Here is a 22,095-nt window from a genome sequence, read left to right as displayed (position 1 = left end):
ATTGATGAGGGGGGCAGAAGTCTGGTGCAGAGCTGGGTCACCTTGACCTCAAGGGCTGAAGTCAGGTGGACAAGATCCTGGCATTTGAGTGCCCCCCTGGCAGTACGCTCACTATTTCTCTTCTAAGTCAATCACTGGGCTACTCCAGAAATCTAAAATTGTATTGCTTATGGAAATCTTAGAAACTGGGTGGATGTAACTAGATGATGCTTATCAATCTCAGTGAAAATTAGGTAATAGGAAGGTGGCCAAAAAGTCCATATGAAATATAGGATTTTTTTTTTTTTTTTTTGGTAAATTCCCTCTTGATTTTTTTTTTTTCTTTTTAAAAAAATTTTAGGCGAGCTCCTGTTGTGGCGCAGTGGTTAACAAATCCGACTAGGAACCATGAGGTTGCGGGTTCGATCCCTGCCTTCACTCAGTGGGTTAAAGGATCCGGTGTTGCCTGTGAGCTGTGGTGTAGGTCACATATGTGGCTCACATCTGGTGTTGCTGAGGCTGTGGCACGGGCTGGCAGTTGTGCCCCTGATTCAACCCTTAGCCCGGGAACTTACATATGTCGCAGGTGCAGCCCTTAAAAAAAAAATTCATATTGGAATATAGTAGACACACAAAGTTATGTTAATTCCAGACATACAGCAAAGTAAATCAGTCATACCTATACATATATCTATTCTTTTCAGATTCTTTTCCCATATAGGTTGTTAACACAGTATTGAATAAATTTCCCTGTGCTATACAGTAGATCCTTGTTACCTATTTTATATATAGTAATGTGTATATATCAACCCCAACCCCCTAATTTATCCCCCCCCCCACGTTTCTCCTTTGGTAACCGTAAGTTTGGTTTAAGAATCTTTGAGTCTGTTTCTGCTTTGTAAGTTGTATTGTATAATTTCCGTTAGATTTAACATGTTAGTGATCTCATGTGATATTTGTCTTTGTCTGATTTACTTCACTTAGTATGAAAATTTCAATGTTCATTGTATTGCTTCAAGTGACATTATTTATTTACCAAAAGTATGAGTAAATTTGCCTGTGATTACTATACAAATCTAGGTATCTTTCCCTTAAAAAATAATAATGGGGTGAAAATTATCAAAAATTGAAAAACGTTGGATACCAAAGGCAGACTCAGACCCCAAAACTCATTCTTTTCCCTCACACACTAGCAAACTTTGTTTTGTCTTTTATCAAGGGATAGCAAATGCCATTACCTGATTAAACACTCTGTATTTCATGAAAATGGGCCCGAGTCTGCCTTTGCCATCCTATTATTTCAACTTTTTATAATTTTCACCCCTATTCTTATTTTTTTAAAAGAGAGATACCTAGATTTGTATAGTAACCACTGGCAAATTTACACATAATTTTGGTTAACATGATTTTTCACAATGCTTCAGTTATTTTTAGAAGAGAATTAGAAACAAGGAAATAATTTTCACATCATATAAAATAATCTGTTGAATCGAATGCTTTTTATATTTTCAAGTGTTAAGTTTATTGACACTTCATGTTGTTACATTTCTCTATGTTGGGTTATTTGTCAGAGATGATTTTAAAAAAATCCTTAAGTTAATGTGAAGTTTATTAGTACCAGCTTTAGTGGATTGAATGGTGGCTCCAAAGATATTTGGTCCTAACCCCAGGAACCTGTGTGTTACCTTATTTGGAAAAAGAGTCTTTGTAGATGTGATTAGGTTAAGTGTCTTGAAATGAGATTACCCTGGATTATTTGGGTGAATCCTAAAGCCTTTCATAGTGTCTTTATCTAGGAGAGGCAGGAGAATCCTCATGCATGTGTGCGCAAACACACATGTGCACACATACGCGCGCACACACGTGCACACACACATGTGCACACACATGCACAGGAGAAGGCCATGTGAAGATGGAGGCAGGGGTTGGAGTGGTGGGGCCACAGGCAAGGCTGGCCAGCAGCCACCAAAAGTTGAAACAATGAAGGAACAGATTCTCCTTCAGAGCCTCCAGCGGGTATGCAGCCTTGGCTATAACTTGACTTTGGACGCTGGCCTCCAGAACTGGGAACATAAGTATCTGTTGCTTTAAACAACATCCAAGCATAATTTGTTACCACAGCCACAGGAAACGAATATGCAAATGAATAAAATATTTTTGTGAAAAATGCCTAAACATAGAACAGCAATGAAAGGTTGGTGTTAGGATACACTTAAGGGCGAGACGTTCCTACATAGGAAACAGGCATTTCTAGTATGTTTTCTTTAATGGCCTAAGAAGTTTGTATGCTGTTCAATTATGAGAATATGGTTCACACACATATTTTTTAAAAAATTGTTTATTGAAGTAGCGTTGATTTATAATGTTGTGTTAATTTCTGCTGTACAGCAAAGTGATTCAGTTATACACACACACGTATGTATATTTATTTATATTCTTTCTCACATGCTTTTCCACCATGGTTTATCACAGGAAATTGAGTAGAGCTCCCTGTGCTGTATGGCAAGACCTTGTTGTTTATCCATCTTATATGTAATAGTTTGCATCTACTAATCCCAAACTCCCAGTCCTTCCCTCCCCCACCCCCTCTTCCCCTCGGCAACCACAAGTCTGTTCTCTGTATCTGTGATTCTGTCTCTGTTTTTTGTAGATAGGTTCATTAGTTCCCACATATATTTTAATTATTCTCATTCATCGTAGGATCAGATAGCATGGGCATTTTGGCTATTCTTTTCATAATCTATAAACCATTGCATGAAAAAGACAACTGTATACCTTAGCTGTATTTCTTTCTTCCGCTCCTACACCCGTGTTCTCAGGCAAGAGGCTGGTCAGTTTCACATGCGAAAGATGACCTGTCACTATGGATGAACAAATTCACTAGAAGGAAGACAAAGCCATAGAAAAACAGGAGGGGATGGCCAGGTGGTGTTTGAGAAGTGGGCATTTCTGGGGTTCACCCTGGCTGTATGAAAGGGTCCTCACAGGAGCAGGGCAGCAGTTAGCTGAGGGGAGCTGCCTCAGTGAAAAGCCGTGTTCCTTTCCTAGGGATGATTTTGTTTCCATTCTTTAGCTTTACAATTCTTCAAAATTCGTGATCCTATTGATCTTCAGCCAGATTAAAAATAGGAATAATTATATCCTGGTTGCCCTGTGCCTGGTTTATTTGTCTGAGCTGAGTCAAATCACCCTCCCCAGCCGAGGACAGAGGGCGAGAAGCCGCCTGGCGGGCCAGCCTGCATGATGACGCTGGTCCCTGGCCATCGGGTACAGTGTGAGTGTCCTGAAGCAACCCTGGAAGGTGACACCGGCCGAGGAGGGAATCGATGCGGCAGTTCTGGATGTTGTGTCACTCCTCCTTGCCAGCAGCCTCCAGCACTGGGGGTCAGACACTTAAAGGGCGCTGGGAGGAGAGAAATGCCACGTGAAAAAGATGGGCTGTGTGTGTGTTCTCAAGCTTTTGGTATTTTTTAAATCACATCTCTAAGGAAGTAAAATCTTGTGGATCACTGAGGCTAGGATAAGTTAAATTTCTCAGAGCCTTTTAATTTCCAAAGAAAGCCCTCATCCTGAGGAAGCAGCTTACTGAGTCTCCATAATATAGCCGAGGAATTGCCCTGAAATAAAATTACATGTACATACTTGGCTTCAACTGCTGTTAAACACACAAGTAGACAACGGCTAAAGCCATCGTACTAAGTCAAGTGCTAAGGACATTTACAATGTTGCTTGCTTCCTGCATCACATTGTGCTATCAACTTGATGTCCACGTTTCATGGTATAAATTCTGCAGGGGTCAGTGGTCCAGCCACACCTCCAGACTGACCCCATGGTTCCCACTCACCTCACAGGTGCTCTGGTGAATGAATGCACCACATCCACAGCAACTGCTTAGGCCCCACAAGACTGGGTTTGTCCCGGATCCTGGGGTCACCCAGCCTTCATTCAGGCCACAAGCTTTAACCACTCTCTGAGGACTCTAGGTACTCATCGATGCAGTAGAAAGTGATCCCTAAGGCATTCATATTCCTAATTTTCTTTTTTTGGCTGCACCCATGGCATGTGGAAGTTCCCAGGCCAGGGATTAAACCTGAGCCGCAGCAGTGACAAGGCCGGATTCTTAACCACTAGGCCACCAAGGAACTCCATATATTCTTATTTTTAATGTAGTGACTAGGGACTTAATATGCTGATGAGCTATATTCCAGACTTAAACTACAGCCCGTGTTCAACAGGAGAACTAGAGATAATTCCTTTGAAGTAACTGTTTGTCAGATAGTGCTATGGTGTCTCCAGGGCTGACAATGCAATTTTTTGGATTTATTCTTTTATTTTCTCCAAATAAATGTATGGTCCTCATTATCCCTCCCGAGGTATATAGCCTAAAACAGGAGCCCCAGATGGACATTCGTGCCTGCCTAAGGAGAGAATCGTGACGTAAATCACAGCAACGGTGATGTTTACAGAGCACTCATATGTACCAGGTATTGTGCTCACACACTCACAAGTGTCACCTAATTTCCAACAGCCATCCTGGAAGGTAGATAGTTATACTATCTCTATAGACGGGAAAGCCCAGAGATTGAACCCAGATTGGAGCAAGCCCAAAATTGCTTCAAATGGCCAGAATAAGTGAGGTAAAAAGAGACAGTGAGATGGAAAGAGACAGCCAGGGCACTGCTATAGAATGAAATGATTCATTATTTCTGCTCAACAAAACAAATGCTTTTATTCTCTTATCTTCTTGTGGTAATTTACCATCTTAACCATTTTTTTTTTGCGTGTGGGTGTCTTTGTAGGGCTAGACCCGTGGCACATGGAGGTTCCCAGGCTAGGGGTCAAACTGGAGCTACAGATGCTGGCCTACACCACAGCCACAGCAACACGGGATCTGAGCCACATCTGCGACCTACACCACAGCTCATGGCAACGCTGTATGCTTAACCCACTGAGCAAGGCCAGGGATCGAACCTGCGTCCTCATGGATGCTAGTCAGATTCATTTCCACTGAGCCACGGGAACGCCGCCATCTTAAACATTTTTAAGCGTCCAGTTCAGCAGCATTAAGTACAGTCACATTCTTGTGTAAACATCACCATCATCCACCTACAGAACTTTTACACCTTCTTGTCAAACTGTAACTGTCGCTGTAGAATGCTCCTTCCCCATTCCCCCTCCCTCGGCCCCCGGCACCTACCATTTTACTTTCTATCTCTATGAATTTGACTACTTGAGGTCCCTCAAATAAATGGAATCATACAATATTTGTCCTTTTGTGTCTGGCCTCTTTCATTTAGAATCTTCTTCAAGATTCATTTGTATTGCAGCATGTGTTAGAAGTTCCCTTTTAAGGCTGAATAATATTCTATTGTTTGTATATACCATATTGTGCTTATCCATGTTTCCAACTTTTTTGTTCTTAATAAAAAACAACCCCCCCAAACCCTCTAGGAAAATAAATTTAACATTCTAGTAAAAAAAATCTTGGAGAGGGGGTGTGTGTGTGTGTGTGTGTGTGTGTGTGTGTGTGTGTGTGTGTTTACCTGGCCGTAAAAAAATGTCATGGTCTTGAAATGGTCAGATATCTTTGGAGTCCTTGCTAACTCTCCCAGAGTTAATCTTTTTCAGTTCCTTCTCTTAATACTCATCACACATGGGATTATAGTTGCTTATGTCCATTTAGACCATCAACTTCTCCCGTCCTCACATTAGATATTGGTTTTCTTTGCGCCTGCCTTAGCCTGTGCCATAGAGCACTTGGTCCAAAACAAGCCATCAACCAAACCACCAGAATAAATGAATACCAAAAAACTCAACACTCATTATTTTCAGAAAACCCTAGACCATATAGTAATCATTTATTAAAAGCTTTGCTGAGCACCACACTAAGCACTTTGTACTCATAAGCAGTATTACACCCAAGTTGGATTGTTGCCATTTTAAGATAAGGTCACAAAGGTTAATCGCACAGAGGGCAAGAATTGGTGGGGCCTGGATTCCAGTCTGCTTATGTCCCAATCTGTGCTCTCCACTCCAAAGATATGCTGGTTTTTGTTAGGTTATGCATAGAAGCCTGTGGGTTCAGAGAGGATGAGGAGTCAGATAAGGCCAAATGTGGATTTATCATTCACAAGCATCTTTCAGTTTCTTCTTGCTTGGTTTCCTTCAAAAATAACTGTATTTATAGGAGAAAAAGCAATGTTAACTGCAGAGGGTCTGGTGCTTACTGGTGCTCTAATCTTTGTAATCTAGAGAAAGAAAAGGGAATGAGCAAGAGAAGATGGACTCAATGAATAACGATGGATTCAAGGAAAGTATCCAATTTGCAGGCCAAAACTATTGACCCAAACAATCCAAGGATATTTATTTATTTATTTAGTCTTTTGTATTTTTAGGGTTGCACTCGTGGTAGATGGAGGTTCCCAGGCTAGGGGTCTAATCAGAGCTGTAGCTGCCAGCCTGCACCACAGCCACAGCAACACAGGATCCAAGCTGTGTCTTCGACCTACACCACAGCTCACGGCAACGCTGGATCCTTAACCCACTGAGCAAGGCCAAGGATCCAACCCTCGACCTCATGGTTCCTAGTGCGATTTGTTTCCTCTGCGCCACGACGGGACCTCCCCCAAGGATACTTATATATGCCCCCTCTTCAGTGGCTGGTTTGGAGAGCACATGGTGAGGCTGGGGGAGACCGATAGTCTCATAAGTTCCCGATGGAAGTGTGAGCTGCTACAACTCTTTGGATAAAATGTGTGCAAAAATATTGAAATAGCAAATATCCTTGACACAGTGGTTTCACCACTGGGAACCTCCGTGTGGAAGTAAGAGCATCCTGTGGTAAGGATATGTGTATAAAGTTGTTTATTGCAGTGCTATTTGTTGTGATAAAAGCTTAGATCAATTAACATGTTCATCGATAAGGGAACAAATGGTACCATAGTAGAGTAATCTATTCTATGGATTCAGCTATTAAAAGACTGAGTTAGATCTTTGCCAATATCTGATATGGATCAGATATCCACAATATACTGTCAGGTGAATAAAGCAATTGCATGTATTTTTACATATTTTACAAGAATTCTTATTTTTTTTAAAAAAGCCCCCAAACTAGCTATGTGTTTGTAAGTATGGATAAGGTTGGGAGTGATATACAACTCAGGCGGTTAGCACTAGTTCCCCTCAGCAGAGGGAAAATTGAGCCACAGCAGTGAGAAGCCAGATCCTTACCACCAGGGAACTCCAAAAACAAGGATCATTAATTTTAGAGTTTTAACTGCTTTAAATAGTCATACAAAGAAAAATGCCAGTATAAGTCTTTTTTCTAAGGCTTCTTCCAGCCTGGGTTTTATCTGGTGAAGCATCCAGCTGCCATCTCTTGGAGCCTCTATTTCTTGCAGAAGTCTGACAAATATGCTTTAAGGAGCACTCCTAACATACCCACCCTCACATAAGCATCAAGTCTCTGTGATGCTCTCGACCTCTTGTGTGTTTTGGTCGGTCATCACTCTCTACCAGCTCCATCTGCTTTAGAAAGAGCCCTCTGTGTGCAGTGACTGTGTTTCCTTTTTGCTTCACCCCATTACTCAGGTGAACCGTTTCTACTCTTCACCTTATAGCACAGCTCAGCAGATTTCTACACCACTGAGCTCCTTCTCGGTCCACTCCTGGCTTCCCCCGCCTCCCTGCAGCTTAAATGTAAGCCTACAAGGGCAGAGGCCACGGTATCACCTACCACATGCCAGGCAGAGCAATAATTTAACACTGATAAGGTCATAGGGCTGGAACCAGGCACTATTCTAAGTATGTCCTGTGTAGAAGTCATTTAATTCTCACGTCAAACCTTGGACACAGGTTTTCTTATTCTCCCCAATTTATAAATGCAGAACAGGCACAGAGCGGTGAAGGAAGCTACTATGACCACACAGCAGAAAATGGTACTTGAATAGAGCAGTTCAGATCCAAAGCCTGTACCCTATACAATTTACCTCCTCAATATTTGTTGAAAGCATGCTCATTTAAATGTTTACTGAGTTGAATGAAGCAGAGAGTTGAGTGTAAACAAATTTGTAATTATAAAGTACCTCTAGAGTAAAGATGAACACATTTAGCTATGGAGAAGAAGTTGGTTATAGTTTGTTACCTCTTGTACTGGAAATTAGCGGTTTTTTGAAAAAAAATTCATTGTTCTTGCCAAATCCATAAGAGATAATCTGTGCAAAGGGGAACATTATTAATGATTCGAGCAGGTTGAAGTAATATTCAAGGACTTTGTAACTCTTACGAAAACGTGGGAGTTAGAGAAATATACTTGTGTATATTTTTTGCTGATACCTTAAGGGATATTTATGTAGCTGCATTAATCGATGTAAAAAGAGCAGTGAACATCAGGCCTTGTTTCTCTGTTCCAAAAACAGATGTCAGTTACATTAAAAACTGTTGTCTTAATCACTTTCAGGCATCATTTTATTGGGGCTGGGGGACAGCAAAAATGTACAGAAAATTGGCAGCTCCTCCTGCCCACCAGTCTAGCTCTGTTAAGTGACATGGGATGCTTTCGCCTTTGTTTTCATTTCCATATTTAACAACAAAAGTAACACTTGATGTTATAAGGTTGTTCTGAGTAGCTTGTGGATGTTTGTTATGTTCTTTGAACTGTTAGAAGAAAGGTATTAATAAACACTAAAGCAAAAATCACTTATATAGGTCACAATTTGGGAATTCCCTTTGTGGCTCAGTGGTAATGAACCCGACTATTGCTCATGAGGACACAGGTTCAATCCCTGGCTCTGTTAACAGGTTAAGGATCTGACATTGCCATAAGCTATGGTGTAGTTCAAAGATGTAGCTCAGATCTGGTGTTGCCATGGCTGTGATATAGACCCACAGCTGCAGTTCCAATTTGACCCCTCGCCTGGGAACTTCCATAGGCCGAGGGTGTTGCCTTAAAAAAAAAAATAGGGCACTATTTAAGGATGGGTAGGAGATTCTGGAGGACTCTGAGTCATTATTAATGCTGTGCTCTAAAACAGTAATGGAATTATTCCAAAGTAGTTTTGTATATTCTTAGACTACCCTATATGTAGATTCCTTAGTCTTTAGACTCTACGTAGATGACTTTTTAAGCCATACAGCAAAAAGAAAAGTTCACTCCAAAGGTGATTACTGCAGCAGCCAGAGGTTTCTTAATGACAGAGATGTACAAACTGGAATACATCCAATTTAGGTTTCGTCCTGAATTGATCATGATCACAGCCATTGTCCCACAGGGAGAGCTTGGTCAAACCTGCAGCATGCTGGGCCTGCTAACTGGGCTTCCCAAATGCTTGCTGGGAAGAGAAGTGTCCATCTGGCTGTAGAGGAGCCAGTCCAGCCAGGCTAACTTTCCCACAGATAAGAGTTCTTAGGCAAGAAAAAAAAACAATCTGGATACACCTCGAAACTAAACATATGAGGGACAATATCTTGTGGAGCTACTGTCAATTTCAATGTCTCTTTTTGTTGTTTGTTTTTTTAACCTTAAGCCCTCCTTTGATAAACGGGTAATTTTTGTATTCTTTATAATTGAAATTTCAAAGTAACTTTGTGGATAAAAGGTAACCAAAGGAGATGTAAATTTACACATGATTTTTGAATATTTCAGTGCTTCTATCCTCCAAAGTTTCGGAGATGCATTACCCTCCTGTAACAGAGGCTAGTGTGATGCTAGGTTAGCTGTTCTGCAAAGCTCTTCCTAGAGGGGCGCTGATACCTGGACCGCAGTGAAAACATTAACACTGTGCCTAGCCTAGGCCATCGTCCCATTTGCCTCATTTGCTTTCTAGACAGACTGGGCTGCTCCTTCATGGCAGCATCAATTTGTCCTTTGTTCTGTGGTGCTTCCTAGGGATTTAAATTCGCAGTAGCATAACGATTTACTTATGGCACATTTCATGTTCCTGCCCATGATTACGCTGGCAATCGGTTAAAGATGGGTCAGCAACTTGGCTGTGGGTTTTTTCCCCCTTTGGTTCGGTTTACCAGTCTTCCGTAATGATGCAGACAGAATTCGTTTCCAACCTGTGAACGTGACCACTGTTTTGGTTTGGGCTTATCATTACCAGTCAAAACTGAAGAACAGAACTACAGCAACGAACGCTGCAGATTTTGACTTTTATTTCCAGTTTGATACGTGTGCCTCGTCAGATCCACAACGACGCGTCTGCTTTTTAAAGGAGGTGTGTTTCTTCCTCGGCTTTCGCATCACTGGAGAGAATTGAGGAGGCAGGAGAGTTCGGACTGGAAAACGACTGGGAATTCTGGCTACCGAGGAAGGGATGAAGAGAATTAGCAAAATGATAGATCCCCACATGTTTTTCATAAGGCATAGTTTATATTTCTAACCAGGTGAACCTTGGGTCGAGCTCCAAAAGTTCTTACTTCTCTTTTTTTAGCGCAGATGGAGACGCTCTCCGAGAACCAAAGTGAGTCTTAGCGCACCCCATCCCCTTTGCCTTTAAAGGACCCCTCTCCTTCCCGCCACCCACAGCAGCTACTACAATTCCCGGCAAGCACTGTACAGCGCCGCAGGGGGACCAGGCCGCGCGGAGACTTGCCCCGCGCGGAGCGTGCTGGGAGTTGTAGTCAACGAGCCTTGCTGCGCCTTCTGCTGTTAGGCATTCCAACTTGGTAGGTAGTGATGCACTGCAGTAGCAGGTTCCTCGCTGTCGTAATCGCAGTTAAACGTGACCGAGGATTGCGCTCTGCTGCCCTGCGGTGCGCGCCGCATCGGTGCCCTGGAGCCGAGCTCCGCCCAGGTCCACACCCGCTCCCTTGACAGCCGGGCCGGGCGTCCAGCTTGGCCCGGCCAGTGGCGCGCAAGCGCAGCAGTCCGCGGCGCGCCAAGCCGGCGTGGAGGGCAGGCCCTGCGCGAGACGTTCCCGGCCGCAGGGGCGCGCACGTAAGCACGCAGGAGCGTCACGTGGGGCGCCGAGGATCGCAGTGCGCGCGGCCGCGGCGGCTGGTGTGGGGTTGAGTCAGTTGTGAGACCCGGAGCTGCGGACCGGCGGGCGGCCCTCCGAGCCGGCGACACAGCGGTGGGCGTCGGGTTCGGGAGCCGAGCGCTGGCCCCGCGTCGACCCGGGCCGAGCCGCGCCGCCGCCCCCCGCCCGCAGCCACCGACCGGCCGCCGCGGGCGCGCCCCCGCTCTCCGCTGTCTCTCCGATGGCGTCCGCCTCCGGGGCCATGGCGAAGCACGAGCAGATCCTGGTCCTCGACCCGCCCACAGACCTCAAATTCAAAGGTGGGCTGGCGGGCAGGCGGGCGGGCAGGGTGGCGGCCGCGCCCGGGGCCCCTTCCCCCTCCCCCGCCGCCACGGCCCCTCCCGCGCGGGTGCGCGCGCCCCCGCCCCCCGCCCGGCGAGGCCGCCGCCATCTTGCGGCCCGCGGGCGCCTCGGTGCGGCGGTGGCGCTGGGCCCGGCCGAGCTGGGTCGGGCGGGGCGGGGCGCGGCGGGGCGGGGCGCGGGCGGGCTGGAGGGGGCGGCTCTGAGCGGTTCCCCCGGGAAGCGAACCCCGCCTGCGGGACAGTGTATCTGGGACTTGAGTTCCCGCACCGAGGACTAGCGCAGGGATCATGCAGGTGTGGCCGTTCCAGGGCTTGAAAGAGCAGCCTTACTGCCCTGCAGGGTTGCGTCCTGGAGAACAGCCATTAGGTGGTTTTCCTTGGGAGACGTTTGGGGTAGTCAGGAATTCTAAAGTGTTGCGTTCTGGGGTTTTGACAGCCGTGTTGTGTAACTGCCTTATTTTGCAAGCTCTTCAGTGTCTTCAAATTTCTTTGAATGGAAATGTCAGGGAGCTGCTTGTTAGGTAAGGAATTGATCTTAAGACAACCCCACGAAGTATTTTGAGAGGAATAAAGTACATTTTATTGTGGCAAGTTTGTGTGTGCAGCCTGATTTTACATGGTTTTCGCTGATAAAGAAAACACACCTTTGGGGAATCATGAAATGACCCAACTCAAATAACTGTTAACTTAGGATGGAGGAGTTTAGTGTGTGGTATGTGTTCTTTCGAGAATTTAAGTATTTTGCTTTGATTTTTTGGCAGGCGGAGTTTACAGAGGAAGTTTCTTCTCCTGGATAACCTGTGTGTATTGCCGCTAGGAGCTTAGACGCCTTTAACATGAGTTTTAGTTCAGGAAATATTCCTAGAGTTTGACACTTTCACAGTTGTAATGTTTTCATAGTAAGAGACTATTAGTAACAGAGAAGTAAGTTAAAAAAACAATCGTAGACTCTACACAGTGACGTAAAATATATTTAACCTAGTTAAGATATTGAAGAATTATTGGCTATGATATAGAACAGGTTGTTCTTGTGTTATGGATGAAAGTAATTCACAAGGCCTTTTAAAGTTTGGACATCAATTGACTTTTTAAAAAAGTTTTTCATTGAGGAATTTATAGGGACACGTTGTTTAGTAAACACTATTAAAAGCTTGGTGACATGTCTATGTTTAAGATACTCAACAAGGAGTAATTTATTCCAGAGGTATCAGCTAAGCAAGGTGGAGAAAAGATCCATAGTTTGTAGTTTGATGGGGAAAACGCACAGTCAACAACAGTAAAATGTGTTATGTTTTATCTTAGAAGGAGACAGGAAGGCGTATAGATGCTGTAATAGATGCAGAGCAAGCATGAGGAAAGAAGTCCCTTCCTCCTCCTCCCCTGCCCTTGCTTAGGAAGCTTGTTTTCAAATGGGGAAGAGGAGGGGGAGGGCTGGGGAAGGGAATGATTTGCTCTTCCAGGGATGTGAGAGAAGGTTGACTTATACTTAAATACCTAGTGGTTTGCTGTGTGCAGTTTAAGGTGGGTAATGGGGAGGCCTGGGAAAGAGGAGGGGTAGGATGAATTAGGAAGTGACATTTGGTGTCATTTGATTGCTTCTTAAAAGTTGTCTTAGTCAAAGGTAAATAATTTGCTTTGACTTTCTAATGAGCAGTTCAACATTAAGTGAGGAGACTCATTTAAAACTTACAGTGTCTTCTTTAAGAGAGAAAAAGCCTTTAATTTTGCCCTAAGTCACCTGTAATTTTTAGTTTAAGCAAAAGTCAAAGGATAGTTTTTCAGAATGTCACCTTCTGGTAGGTTTATTTGAACTATTTTGACTACATTTGATTAAGGTGATTTCTCCAAGAATGAGTGATTTAATCCTTCTGTGATTGGGTGGTGAATTTTTCTGTTCCATGCAGTTCATGTTCAGTTATCTTGATATGAATTATCACCACTTTGCCCAATTGTGGAGAAGCTGATACCAACTTAATACGTTTTCTATATACCACAATATTTTATTTGGAAGTTTATTGTTTTATACAGTTGTTTATGAAAGTACTTTAATAATAATGTAAAGAATTCTAAAGTAGTTCATTTATTGAATTAGTAAAGAAAAAGAGGTAAATATTTTCAAATTCTGTTTTTTGGTCCTGGCAGTAATTTGACCTAGAATTCAGATTTGAAATTTGGTACTTACATGTGAGAGACTTTTCCTTTCTTTCTTGCTTTTTTTTTTTTTTTTTGATCATAAAATTTCTTCCTTTGTATTATACAACTTTTTTTTTTTCAGCCTTTTATTAGTTTTGGAGGAAAGTTTGGAGAAGAAGGTTTAGAAAATAAGTTGTGGATATTTTCTTCCACCTCATGATTAGAGAAAGAGGGAAACAGACCCAAACCATTGCATTAAAGGTGGCCCATTAACAATAACAAATCAGTAAGGAGAAGTAAGCTCTCTGAGGGACAAGGGACACGTGGTGTGTCAGCCAAAGCACCTTCGAATAGCAACACGGTGCTCGAAAGTGGCCCAAGTGAGGGTATAGACTGCTCCTCCTCTTGGTGGTATTTGGCATGTGTTGAGGTATTTTCAGGTAATGCCTATTAGACAGTGGCCCCATTAGACCTCTGAGGTGACCCCCTCCCCCCAGGACATAGAAGTCATCTTACTGTTTCATTCCTTCAGTTTTTAAGGAGCTTTCAATTGCCCACTGGATGACAGTCTATTTTAGTGTAGCTCGTGAGCACTTCTGTCATGTGCTGTCTCCTCTTGTAACACCTTTCATCTGCTCACATCCACACTTTCTTTTGAGAAGGAAAAACCCATCTCTTCTCCAGGCTTGATAGCTCTTTTTTGCTGGTTAAGGTAAAAATCTTTCATGACTCAGACCCTGCTCCATCAGGTGTTTTTTCTGTCATGTCTTCAACCTCTGGCTTCTTCTTTAAATGTAAAAACACACATACTCTTTCATTTTTTTTTTTTTTTTTTGTCTTTTTGCTATTTCTTTGGGCCGCTCCCGCGGCATATGGAGGTTCCCAGGCTAGGGGTCAAATCGGAGCTGTAGCCAGCTCGGGATCCGAGCCGCATCTGCAACCTACACCACAGCTCACAGCAACGCCGAATCGTCAACCCACTGAGCAAGGGCAGGGACCGAACCCGCAACCTCATGGTTCCTAGTTGGATTCATTAACCACTGCGCCACGACGGGAACTCCCTCTTTCATTTTTAAAACAAATCAGCAAACACCACACTTCATGGACTCCCAGCTCCTCCCTGCACGTCCCTTCCTTTGCATCCAGACTTCTTGGAAAAGGAGTTGAGTTCCTTGTGTCCGGCGCCTCTTCTCTGTTCCCGAGATGGCTGTCTGTCCTCACTACCTACTGATTGCACTGTGTTCTTTGCCAGTCTCTGTCTCTCTTGACCCTCTTTGGCACTTGGCATTATTGAGATAGTTACTCTTTAAAAACTTGGTTCCTTTGACTTCTGTAACACAGTTTTCTAATTTTCTTCTTGCTCTCTTCATCATCTCCTTTGTCACCTCCTTTTTCTTAAATACTAATGTTTCTGAGATTCTGATTTGGTTTCAGTTTTGTCTCACTCTGAACTTTCCTTGTTCACTCTCCTTGTTTTGAGGCCTTTTCTTTCTCCTCGTTCTCTCTTTGCACACATTGGTACACACCCAAGTCTGTGTTTAAATCAGACTTAAAATCAGCTTTAGATCACATACTAATTAGTTCTTGCCTCTCTGGATTTGAATGTTAGTCAGATGTCTCAAACTCAGCATATCCCAAAGTGGTTTTTTACTACCCAAGCCTTCTCTTAGTCCTATATTAAAAAAAAAATTTATAGTGGCATTGTGATTACTCATACCAGAAATGCTGTGCACATCTAATGTATTTCCACATCCCAGAGATAACTCTTGAATCTATCTTGTTTAATGCAGTTCTGTTTCTAAATTCATTTATTTGTTTTAATTCACTCAGTTATACAAGAAAGATTTGACTTTCTGCTATATGTAATGCATGGTGAATAAGTGTTGGAACTACAGTTTTGAGTTAAACACAATGTTTATTTTCATAAAGCAGTTCTCATGGAAGCGGTAGACACTAGTCAGATGATCAGAGGAGATGTAGGTATGTAAGAGGCATGTGAAGCTGTGGTGAGAACGCAGAGCAGGGGACTTGATGGAACAGGGGAAGGCTGCCGAAGCTGGACTAAGGTTTTCCAAGAATGAGTAGATGTTATCTAGGGGAAGAAGAAAGGAAAATGCAATAGCAGCAGCATGTACACGGATCCTGTGGCCAAAGGAACGTAAACATTTACCTGCTGTTCAACATGTTCAGTCACCTCTCCTGTTATTTACAAGGCTGAAAGGCAGTGTGACAGTAGTGCAATCAGCCAGGCCGACTGTGGTTTTGGTTTGGTAAGTCTAGTAAGAAGTTTTGTTCTTATCCTGACCCACTGAGGGGATCTGAGGGGGAAGACCAGTAGAGGTGCCGTGGTAACGGAGTGTCATCACTCTTGGCAGTGATATGAAGTAGTATTAGAGGGGAGAGAGTTGAAATAGGCTGTCTCGGCCATCCATGCAGGAGGTAACAGCTTGGACTGGGGACTGGTGTTGGTGGTGGGGAAAAGTGAAGGAGGGTGCGGCAGGTGAGCCCTGGGGATATGTTAGGTATGTGCACTGGGAGGGAGTGGAGCACCTCCATGCTCTGAGGTTTCTAGCTGACGGAACTGAAGGGGTGACTGAGGAAAAACGCCCCCTGGCTGAGGACCAGGGGCGTGGAGAGTGATCTCATTAAATAAGCTAGTTTGTAATGCAGAGGTGACTTGCAGGGAGGGTTCCGGGCTTGGGGTCATTTTCATTTCTTGACTTGAGGTGTTCTCTTTTCTCCACTAGTCAGAGGCTGCTCCCCTTTTCTCCAGGGTTCTCCTCTCCAGCCTGTCATCCACACTGGTGCTAGACCTGCTCCTTCTATGAAATGGAAAAATACGTATATAAAAAATTGGGAGGCCTTGATTGATTTAAGTTCTTCAGAGTTTGGTATTTTATTTAATAAAGTTTTATTTTCAAAGTTTAGTGTTTTGTGATTGTTGGTAATTTTCTTGTTGGTTTACTGTACTGGTAAGACCTTCCTTAATCATATAGAGATGGTCTGTGAAGAGCATCTGTTGTAAAGGACCCTTTTATTTTCTCAGAGGTACTCTCTTTCTTGCTGCTTTTGGGGCTTACCTTGCCTGACCTTTCAGTGAACTCTTACCTGTCCTTTGAACTACTACCGACCTACCTTGTACCTACTACTTAATATAGGATGGATCTTGCTTTCTCTCATAAAAGTTGGTTTAAAAGAAAATTACATGTTTGCTGTTATTTGCAAATGCTTATTTACTGGGTTTGTTACAACTGAAATGTGACTCAAATTCTTCTAAGTTTAAAATTTCTTATGAAAACTTTCAAACATTGATAAAATCTCTAAACACTTGAATTTGGTAACATACATAAATTTAATGATTATTAGTATTTTACTGTTTTGGGGGGTTACTGCAATACGTTATGAAAAATTAAAGCTTTTTTATTGATGCAGTATTTTAAACCAATTTTGGCTATCAGAACCCTTCAAACCTAAATACTTGCATGTGTGATTCTAATAAACAAAAAAAGGGACATTTTCTTTCTTTTTTCTTTTCTTTTTTTTTTTTTTTTTTGGCTGCATCCATGGCATATGGAAAGTTCCTAGGCCAGCGATTGAATCTAAGCCACAGCAGTGACAACTCCCAGTCCTTAACCACTAGGCCACCGGGGAACTCCCAAGGGACATTTTCTTTACATAATCGTGACACATGTCACTTCAAAAATAATTCTTTAGTCATCTGACATTTAGTCTATTGAAAATTTCCCATAGTCCTTTTGTTTAGTTGGTTCATTCAGCAAATGCACTGCACTTTGTTATCAAGTATCCAAGTCATCTTAATATTCAGCAGTGCCTTTGCCACGTCTTTTTTACCGTGGTATTTACTTGTTGAAAAGATCAAGTCATTGTCCAATGGAATGTCCCATATTCTTGATGTTTCTTTTTTTTTTTTTTTTTGTCTTTTGTCTTTTTTGTTGTTGTTGTTGTTGTTGCTATTTCTTGGGCCGCTCCCGCGGCATATGGAGGTTCCCAGGCTAGGGGCCGGTCGGAGCTGTAGCCACCGGCCTACGCCAGAGCCACAGCAACTCGGGATCCGAGCCGCATCTGCAACCTACACCACAGCTCACGGCAACGCCGGATCATTAACCCACTGAGCAAGGGCAGGGACCGAACCCGCAACCTCATGGTTCCTAGTCGGATTCGTTAACCACTGCGCCACCACGGGAACTCCTCTTGATGTTTCTAATATGTATTTTCCTGTAAATTGAATTTAGAGTTAAGGGCTTGAAGATTCAGTTTTCAATGTTTGTTTGTTTGTTTGGTCTTTTCTAGGGCCGCACCCTTGGCATATGGAGGTTCCCAGGCTAGGGGTCTAATTGGAGCCGTAGCCGCCACCTACACCAGAACCACGTGGGATCTGAGCCACATCTGTGACCTACATCACAGCTCACAGCAATGCCGGATCCTTAACCCACTGAGCGAGGCTAGGGATCGAACCCACAACCTCGTGGTTCCTAATCAGGTTCTTTAACCACTGCACCACAACGGGAACTCCACAGTTTTCAATGTTTTTTGGTAAAAATACTTCATAATGGAATTTGTCATGTGTGTAACGTCTGGTTTTCTGACTTCTAGCAATGTCAGGTGGATTGGTGATGACAGCCTTGTTCCTCCCTTGAAAAGTCCATTAATATGAGTGCATTTATGGTAATATGTGGGAGGAAAAAGATCAGAAAGAAAATAAGGTTAGCAGTCATTAGCTCTTTTCACTTTTTCTTTTTACTTCTCTGTTTTCCAAGGTTTCTACAGTGACAGTTCAGTGCTTTTTATAGTAGGAGAAAAAATTTATTTTGTTATTAGACATGATACTTTGAGAGATTATATTGTTTCATTACTTTATCTTTTATTAATAACTTAAGCTTTTACATAGTTAAAATCTTTTTTTTTTTTTTTAAATAAGACAGTTATAGGAGTTCCTGTCGTGGCACAGTGGTTAACGAATCCAACTAGGAACCATGAGGTCAAGGGTTGGATCCTTGGCTTTGCTCAGTGGGTTAAGGATCTGGCGTTGCCGTGAGCTATGGTGTAGGTCGCAGACGCAGCTTGGATCCCTCGTTGCTGTGTCTCTGGTGTAGGCCGGTGGCTACAGCTTTGATTAGACTCCTAGCCTGGCAACCTCCACATGTCTCAGGAGTGGCCCTAGAAAAGGCAAAAAGACAAAAAATAAATAAATAAATAAAAATAAATTTAAAAAAATAAAATAAGGCAGTTATATAAGGTGAGTAGAAAGCAAATCTGTAACCATCTAATAACAGTTCACAGATCAAGGCATATAAAGACAACTAGAAAACCTTGTTTGTTTGAAAGCAAATCTAATCTGCAGCTTCACAAATACACATAAAGTCTGTTAAGTTTCATTGATCTCTTACTTCAGTACCAATTGATGGTCTCTTGTGAGATGTATGGTAGATTTGTTTTGGGTATTTATTTCTCAGAGACTGGGCCTTGCTCATAGACAGTATTAAGGAGGCAAGTGGGCCTAAGCAGTATGTAAGTTCAGAGGATCCCTCTTGCTCCAGATAGTGCTGACTGGTTGGGTGATGGGCCCCTTTCTCAAGGCCAGCCAGTGTAAATAGTGACTGGACACCATTTTGATTCCTCCTCTTTGAATGTGACAGGCTTTAGACTTTTAAGGTCACATGGGCTTGGAGACCGTGGCTGACTTGGGCCATGTGCTAGCAAAAGTAACTAGTTAAGAGAGAAGAGGGAGAGAACAGCAGGCAGAAGAGATCTTGTGTTTCCAGGCATCACTTTCTCTTGAATGCAGTCTTTTCTGTGTCATTGAGATTGCTTATCTCTTTATGATAAACTCAAGTGTGATTTTATTTTTCGTAATAAAATTCCTTGCTTAAATAAGATTAGATTTTGAATTTTGTATTCCTTTTCTAATATTTCATTGTTAGTATACAGAAATGAGACTGATTTCTGAATGTTAATCTTATATCCTGCTCCTTTGGTAAATTTGTTGATGAGTTTGAGTAGTTTTTGGGTTGAGTGCTTAGGGTAAGATTAGATTATGAAATTTATGAGAATATGTTCAATTTTAGGTTGTGACCCCTGTTTCACTTTATAGAAGTAAACTAGACTTGATATGTCATAATTTATGTCCTAAATTTTTATAGACAAAACATTCAAATAGATTCCAGTTTTGATATTGTGTTGTTTGTATGCCTTGGTCTACTTAGTTACTTTTCTCTGGCATTTGGAATGTTATCTGTAACTGGAGTTATCAAGATTTGGTCCCATTTTCAAAATTCAGGTTTAAATGAATGAGAAGTTTAGTTTTGTGTATTTCAGTTTTTAAAGAAAATGCTTGTATTCCATTACCATTAAAAACAGGTATGTTAATTAAAGAAGTGGTAATATGAGAAGGCTTTAAAATACAAGTTTGCAATACAGGTTTCTTATGGACCTACATTTTGACAGCCTTTATTTTGTAGCCATATACTTCCATATATTAATCATCCATATATGCTTACACATATGTGTATGTGCATATATATCTATATATATATGCGCACACACTTTTATTTTGGTTCTTGGATAATCTGACGTGAATTGGAGTGACTGCAATACCTTTAAAGGTATAGAGTACCTTTATATCACAGAGTGTGTTTCTTATTTAGTTTGTTTTCTCTATGAACAAATTTTATTTTTTTAGCTTATACAGGAGATGAATCGCTTGGTCTTGTTTTCTAAGTACTGTTCCCACTGCCCAAAGGTACCTTTTTCTGAATCTTTTCAGATCCCCCACTGCTTTAAAAATAAAAGATTTTGGAGTTCCCGTCATGGCTCAGTGGTTAATGAATCCAACTAGGAACCATGAGGTTTTGGGTTTGATTCCTGGCCTCCCTCAGCGGGCCAGGGATCCGGCATTGCTGTGAGCTGTGGTGTAGGACGCAGACTCGGCTTGGATCCTGAGTTGCTGTGGCTGTGGTGAGGCCAGCAGCTGTAGCTCCTATTGAACCCCTAGGCTGGGAACCTCCATATGCCGCAGGTGCAGCCCTAGAAAAGGCGAAAAGACAAAAAAAATAAATAAGTAAAAGATTTTATGAACAGGTTAATGTGAATATACGTTTAAAAGTCCCTTCCGATGATAAAAATCTGTTTAATATAGAAAGCTGAAAAAGTATAGAACACTACGCAGCAAATAAAAATTATTAAATCATACCACCTACAAATAACCACTGTTAACATGATATTTTTTTGTTTTCTGTGTACAACTCTTATATCCTGAAATTTTTAGTTGATATTATTGTGATCATTTTCTAATGTTATAAATATTTCACTTCTACTCTAAGGAGAGCTTTAGATCTGTAAATGATTCTAAAAATATTTCAATTTCTCCTGAAATATCCATTTCTCTTTTATTTTCTTCCATCCTCTCTACCTAGATTTTAAAAATTAATATAAAAGTCTTTAGATATGGAACACTTCTGTTTTCAAAATGCTATTAATTTCAGTGGCATGCATACTTAATGTTTAATCTTGGATTCAAGAATTTAAAATATTTTTTATTTTATTTATTTATTTGGTCTTTTTTTGCTATTTCTTTGGGCCACTCCCACGGCATATGCAGGTTCCCAGGCTAGGGGTCTATTGGAGCTGTAGCCCAGGGCCTACGCCAGAGCCACAGCAACGCGGGATCCGAGCCGCATCTGTAGCCTACACCACAGCTCACGGCAACGCCGGATCGTTAACCCACTGAGCAAGGGCAGGGACCGAACCTGCAACCTCATGGTTCCTAGTTGGATTCGTTAACCGCTGCGCCACGACGGGAACTCCTAAAATATTTTTTAATTGGTGTGTGTACATGTTAGTTTTCTTTAGAAAGTTAGGTAGTGGAAGGACATATGTTTTATATAAAAATGTTACACATCAGGGAGTACCTGTCTTGGCTCAGTGGAAATGAATCTGACTAGTATCCATGAGGACGAAGGTTCAATCCCTGGCCTCGCTCAGTGGGTTAAGGATCTGGCGTTGCCCTGAGCTGTGGTGTAGGTCAGCAGCTGTAGCTCTGATTCTATCTCTAGCTTGGGAACTTCTTCTTTTTTTTTTTTTGTCTTTTTGTCTTTTTGTCATTCCTTCGGCTGCTCCCGCAACATGTGGAGGTTCCCAGGTTAGGGGTTGAATCGGAGCTGTGGCCACCAGCCTACGCCAGAGCCACAGCAACTCAGGATCCGAGCCACATCTGTGACCTACACCACAGCTTACGGCAACGCCGGATCCTTAACCCACTGAGTAAGGGCGGGGATCGAACCCGCAACCTCATGGTTCCTAGTCGGATTCATTAACCACTGAGCCTAGCCTGGGAACTTCTGTATGGCACAGGTGCAGTCCTAAAAAGAAAAAAAAAAGTTACAAATCAAAATGTTCTACCTCTGTGTAAGGACAATTTATTGTTTACTCTTTCCCACTTGTTTTCAGGACTGGTCACAGAGATTTTTTTGTTTGTTTGTTTGTTTTTTGTATTTTGTCTTTTTGCTATTTCTTGGGCCGCTCCCGCGGCATATGGCGGTTCCCAGGCTAGGGGTCGAATCGGAGCTGTAGCTGCCGGCCTACGCCAGAGCCACAGCAACACGGGATCCGAGCCGCATCTGCAACCTACACCACAGCTCACG

The 22,095-nt window shown here is 42.5% G+C and overlaps 1 protein-coding gene and 1 pseudogene across 3 annotated transcripts in view; one reads left to right on the top strand and one right to left on the bottom strand.

The window, feature by feature from the left end:
• Nucleotides 1-8,427: 8,427 nt before the first annotated feature.
• Nucleotides 8,428-11,339, bottom strand: LOC146402715 (uncharacterized; annotated as a pseudogene). Its single transcript, XR_014807578.1, has one exon. The product of XR_014807578.1 is annotated as an uncharacterized LOC146402715 (transcript).
• The window catches only part of VAPA (VAMP associated protein A), a 41,701-nt gene continuing 30,534 nt past the window's right edge, over nucleotides 10,929-22,095 (top strand). For both annotated transcript variants that reach the window (XM_021096054.2, XM_021096053.2), the window contains exon 1: nucleotides 10,929-11,260. In XM_021096054.2, coding sequence (XP_020951713.1) covers nucleotides 11,182-11,260 — 79 coding nt within the window. In that variant the 5' untranslated portion in view covers nucleotides 10,929-11,181. The remainder of the gene's footprint in view (nucleotides 11,261-22,095) is intronic.

Source organism: Sus scrofa, chromosome 6, assembly GCF_054392235.1.
Source record: "Sus scrofa isolate SSC_HxYL_T2T_F1_AM1 chromosome 6, Sscrofa_HxYL_maternal_Yorkshire_Landrace_v2.0, whole genome shotgun sequence".
NCBI classification, from domain to species: domain Eukaryota; kingdom Metazoa; phylum Chordata; class Mammalia; order Artiodactyla; family Suidae; genus Sus; species Sus scrofa.
The sequence above is the reverse complement of the archived record's forward strand: the minus strand, read 5'-3'. Positions and strand labels throughout refer to the sequence as shown.